At 40.5% G+C, this 5,549-nt stretch overlaps 1 protein-coding gene across 1 annotated transcript; it reads right to left on the reverse strand.

Moving 5' to 3' along the window:
• Positions 1 to 1,858: 1,858 nt before the first annotated feature.
• LOC121295882 (terminal nucleotidyltransferase 5D-like) lies at positions 1,859 to 4,449 on the reverse strand. Its single transcript, XM_041221003.1, has 2 exons — positions 3,856 to 4,449; positions 1,859 to 2,757 (listed from the first exon to the last, which is right to left on the reverse strand). Exons 1-2 carry the CDS (start codon positions 4,447 to 4,449, stop codon positions 2,170 to 2,172), a joined length of 1,182 nt encoding a protein of 393 aa, XP_041076937.1. The 3' UTR covers positions 1,859 to 2,169.
• Positions 4,450 to 5,549: the final 1,100 nt, after the last annotated feature.

Raw genomic sequence — 5,549 nt, forward strand, 5'->3', positions numbered from 1 at the left:
TTACCTGAGACAAAAATGCATATTGTTCACAAAATATATTTAATAAAAGGTGTTTAAAAATACTCTTTAGGCTTTCATGGTGTGTAATGTAATAATAATAATAATAATAATAATAATAATAATAATAATAATAATAATATAGGGTTCATAGGAACTTTTTCCGGAGATAATCAGTTGTGTGGTGTATTCATAAAACCATCTTTGGTTATTGTTTACTGGTTAAATCCTGATAAGAAAATACCATGGAGGGTTTGTTTTCGTGTCCTGTAAGGTGCACAGATGTATACTGTAGTTGATCATCTAAAGTTAAAAGGTGCTGATCTGCAGTGTGACTTCCAGCTGAAAATGAACTCGCCTCCATCCATATAAAGTAAGGTTGAACTTCAGCTTGTCATTTCCTGCCAGTGCTTTCCTGCAGCAGCTCATCCGTCACATACCAACATAGGATTAGTTTAATTTAAGATTATTTAGTGTTCTGAATTGTTCCTTCTTGTCCAAATAATAATAATCTTTATTTTTATATAGCACCTTTCATAGCGGACCACCATCACAAAGTGCTTTACAAGATACGAGACTAGGGTGTGTGGTGAGTGCAGAGTCACTTACAACAACATCTCACCCGAAAGACAGAGCACAAGGAGGTTCAGTGATTTGCTCAGGGTCACACAATGAGTGAATGGCTGAGTTAGGATTTGAACTGGAAACCTCCTGATTGCAAGCCTGGGTCTTTAACCACTGGACCACACAGCCTCCTATATCCATTGTTTAACTGCTATTGATTTCTGGGGTTTTATATTGAACTCAATCATTCATGACATTGTATAGACCACGTTGTTCAGTATATACTGTAAGAATGTTTTTTAAGATTTTTTTTCTATAGAGCCTAAAAACAAAGATTCAAAGGAAATACATTGATATAGAATACTGTCAGCTTCAAGTGTTCAAGAAAATCCACTGACAAAATGCCCAAGCTTTATCAATGGGATCCACACAAACTATCCTTTTTCAATGAATAGTTCGGCTTAATGCTTTACTTCTATGGTCTTGTACAGGCAAGCGACTGTAGCATTATAGCCTGTGTAATAGGTAGATGAGGGAATTAGTAATGGTAAAAATCTTACATTTATTAAGGGTGAATTATTCGACAAAACCTGGCATAATATTAACACTGCTTTCAAATGATCTCCTACTAAATGACAACATTTAGAAAATAAATATTTTCATCTCAGTAAAAATAGAAATCCAATATGGCACATCAGAGTTGTATGTAATTATGGGAAACATAATCTAATACTTAATACGTTCTGTACTGTATTACCAATATTACTGTTTCAGAACTAGAGCGACAGATGCTATATTAATGTTGCTATCTTGCCAATGGCTGTGTGCAATACACTGTCAACATTATTGTTTTTACCTACAATCTACAAAACCATATGAAACAAAAATGAAAGCCTTTTTAAATTCACTTTCTCTAAATGAAGAACTTTAAATTAGTCGCTCTGGTTCTAAGCCATATGAATATTGGTATTTAAAAAAAAAAGGAATTATGTAAGAACGTATCAACTGTTTCTTGTTTAAATAGATTTAAACATGGACAGTTTGTTAAAAAATGTTACCAAAATTTATATTCCTTTGCAGTTCTTCAGAAATGTGGAATTATCTTCCATCACAACAGTTACTTCTATATCAGGTGGCTAACATGGAGTTAGCAGGAGCTACCTGACCTTATACCTGTAATTTTGGCAAAGGAATAGAGCAATACAGATGTGGCACACTTTACCGTTCATTAAAAAAGTAGGGTATGAGTTAGTCATACAACCCTGCCTACTTATTTCTTACATCAGTTTCAAATTGGACCTGCATTGACCCAGTATAATTAGATTCATATTTTCAACTAGATCAGCCAGGTAACCTCGCCTTCTAGATGATCCACTGCACTGATTTCTGTGATGCCTAGCCTTACCAGAGAACTTTCCGCAGGTCACTGGGCTCTATGCCTGCAGTGAGAGCCAGCAAGAGTTATCTGGAGCTTTTTGAGATAAGGGACTCTGCACGTAGGCGGTGCATCATTGACCAATTGTTAAGATTTCAACCTGAAATATTTTCATTCACACCCTTTATTTGAATTTGATTTCCCTCTATCTTTATTACTACTCCCACCTTTTGCTACACCAGACCAGTCTGCATGTGGATGTGCAGTGGGTAGGGGTGGTAGATGATTGGCGGCTGCCCATGAGCAATGTAGTAGTTGCTGAAGTTGTGGTCACTCATGTAGGGCGCTGGTTGGTAATAGCAGGTCACATTGGTTGTGTTGGGGATGATGTTCTGCTCGCCAAGGACCTTTAGAGCCAGGATAGTGATCATGTTGAGAGTCTGGCGCCGCTCATGGCCCATTAGACAGACAGTGCTCTCATCGATCACCCTACGCAGGGTCATCAGGTAGTCATACTTGCTCTTCTCCTCGCCAATGAAATGGTTGCGCAGGTAAGACTCGATCTTACGCTGCTGCTCGTTGACATCCGAAAAGTCGATGAAGAAGCGTGAACACATGTAGCGCTCTAGGGTTTTGAGCTCTGTCTCACAGGCTGGCTTGAACTCCCTGACCAGCAAGTTGCTGTACTTAAGGAGCCCACCACCACGAATCTCCTCTGGGTTCCTGGTTGCAATCAGCCGGTAGCGCAGGTGGTCCATGGCCTGCTCAAAATCTCCATACATGCTCTCGGCCACCACAGTCAGGGATGGCAATTCCTTGTTCTGGGCAAGGGATTCAGTGGCCTGGGCTGCTGAATCCTTGTCCTGGGCTGGCAGTGTCTTGCCCCGGGCTGGTAATACTTTGGCCCTGACTTGTAAATCTTTGGCCTGAGTTGATGAATCCTTGAGCTGATCTGATGAGTCCTTGACCTTGAGTGGCAATGCTTTAGTCTGGGCCACCAATTCCTTTTCCTGGACTGGCAAGGCTTCAACATGGCCTGGTAAAGCTTTGGCATGAGTCCTTACCTCTGTGGACTGGGCTGGTAATGCCTTACCCTGGTTCATGGACTTCTTGTCCATGGTAATGCATTTCTTGGTCTGAGAAGATAAGTCTTTGGCCAAGGCTGGTGATTCCTTGTTCTTGGCCAGTGACTCCTTGGACTCTGCCAGTAAGTCTTTGACCTGGGCTGGCAATGCCATGATTTTGGTCAAAGATTCCTTATCCTGGGCTGGTGCTATCTTGTCCATGGTTTCTGACTCTGCGGCCACTGTCATTGATTCCTTGACCAGGATCATGGACTTCTTGGCTGGGGTCTGGGACTCCTTTATTGGCATCAGTGATTCTTTGTTCTTTGTTGATGATTCTTTCCTCTGGACTGGTGACTCAATGTCTTGGGGTGGGGTTTCTTTTCCCTGGACTGGTGACTCTATGTCCTGGGTTAGTGTTTCCTTGCCCATGGCTGGCGACTCCTTGTCCTGGATTAGTGTTTCCTTGCCCATGGCTGGTGACTCCTTGTCCTGGGCTGGTGATTTCATGTCCATGGCTGGTGTTTCTTTGCACTGGGCTGGTGACTTGTTGTCCCGGGTTGGTGTTTCCTTGCTCATCGGTGGTGTTTCCTTGCACATGACTGGTGTTTCTTTGCCCTGGTCTTGTGATTCATTGCCATGGGATGTTGTTTTCTTGTCCAGGGCTGGTACCTCATTTTCCTGGACTGTCAACTGGTTGTCCTGGGCTAGTGATGCCTTGGCCTCAATCAACAATTCTTCTGCCTGATCCACTGACCTTTGGGTCTGGGCTTGCAATGTCTTGTCTTGGGCTTGCATTTCCTTAGCCTGAGTTTCTTTGGTCTGTTCAAGGAGGTTCTTGGCCTTGGCTATCACTGCCATTTCTTTTTCAGAGTCCTGGTAAGACTCCAGTATATGGTCCAGGATAATCTGAAAGGAGTCCACGCTGAACTCAAACTGGCGCCGCATTGAGTTGACGAACTTGAGTTCCACATTTTTCCCACTGTTGTTGGAGAGCGAGATGAGGCTCCAGCGGTCATGCTCGGTGGAGACCTTAACCATCTTCTGAACATATGCATCCTTCATGGTGAGTGCAGTGATTTTGTCCTTGTTGACGCACTTGGGCAAGAAGTCTAGCAAGCAATCAAGGACTACCTCCTTCACAATCTGGAAGTCCTCTTGCTTGGGGAGCTCCACTCCAAAAATAATGTCCAGATCCTTATAGCTGGTTCCATTCTCATTGACCAGGATGTGACTTGCAGTCGAGCCATTGAGACGGATGTCACGAACAGTTATCTCCTTTTCAACCAGTCGCTCTTTTACCACATGGATGATGTCCTTGGGTTTCACCTGCAGTGTTGGGAAGTTGCCTCTCCCGTGAATGGGTATCACCTCCGTTAGGACCTGGTCTAAAGTAAGAACTTGTTCAATTGTCAGGTTATGAAACCTACGTCCTGGTCTCTCAGTCATGTTGGCAAGCTAGAAACAAATACAAAGGAAAATATTAATGTTAGATCCTGCTTTATCAACATCAAATGTTGACTATATTTTAAAAATGTCTTCTTCCACAAAACTTCCTTATGTCAATTAATTTTCTTCTCTACCTCAGTGCAAGTACAGACCCTTTGTTGCTCTGTAAAAAGCATGTATCTTTAAAGGAGCTGTCTGTAGCAATACAATACCTTCGAATGAAATCAAAGTAAATGAATCTATAAGTATTCCAAATAGTTTAGTTTTTTCTAAAATATTTGTATCTGCCCATGATCCCCAGGTACTGTATATAGGTTTGCAAACATTCTCTTTATCTGTTCCAAGGTGTTTTATAAATATCTGAGCTGTATTCTTCATTAATTTCACTTAAGCTCTTTTGTCACTTGTCTGTATTTATTAATCATTCATTCTTCCCAGATGCACATGAAAAAAAAAATCCAGCAAATGTAATTAATGAAGGGTGTTAAATATATACTTTATTATTATTATTTATTATAAATAAGGGACATAAAGTGGTGTTTACATACTTTTATAAACATATTATACAAATGTTCACTGTTTGTTGATCATGCCTCATCTTGACATAGTTTAATTAAAGAATAAAAAGTAGCGCCATGCAATGCATATATTCTGTATCCTACAAAAATATATGCTCATTATATGCTCTTCCAATATGTGTTTGAAAATTGCTGAGTGTTTAATAGTTATGGATGAATTTTGCATTTGCTGCTTCAGATTTTATTGACTCTGAAATGGATAGGGTTAACCAGATGACTCACCCCCTCCTTTCCCAAAGCATTAATCATCCTGGTGTCATTGATAAAAAAAAGAAGAAATAGAAAAAGCTCTATCATCCAGATGAAGCACCATACAGCACAGCACTAAGCTCTTTCCCCATTTCATCCAAACACTACACACTAATATTCTGCTTTAGATAACAAATAAAATGTTGAACCGACAAAGCAGTAACCATGATAATAATATCAAAAAGAGTTTTTCCGAATTTGGATTGCAATGAATGGATGAGTGGATGAGAACAACTGCACATAGAATGACTCACAGTTAAGGCTTTGTTATGA

The sequence above is a fragment of the Polyodon spathula genome, chromosome 20 (assembly GCF_017654505.1).
Source record: "Polyodon spathula isolate WHYD16114869_AA chromosome 20, ASM1765450v1, whole genome shotgun sequence".
NCBI lineage: Eukaryota > Metazoa > Chordata > Actinopteri > Acipenseriformes > Polyodontidae > Polyodon > Polyodon spathula.

Coding starts and splice junctions, on each gene's coding strand:
- LOC121295882 (XM_041221003.1), bottom strand. CDS start 4,449: ATGACTGAGAGACCAGGACGTAGGTTTCATAACCTGACAATTGAACAA. Junction 2,758..3,855: donor ACTCTGAAAAAGAAATGGCA/GTGATAGCCAAG, acceptor TCCCTTGCCCAG/AACAAGGAATTGCCATCCCT.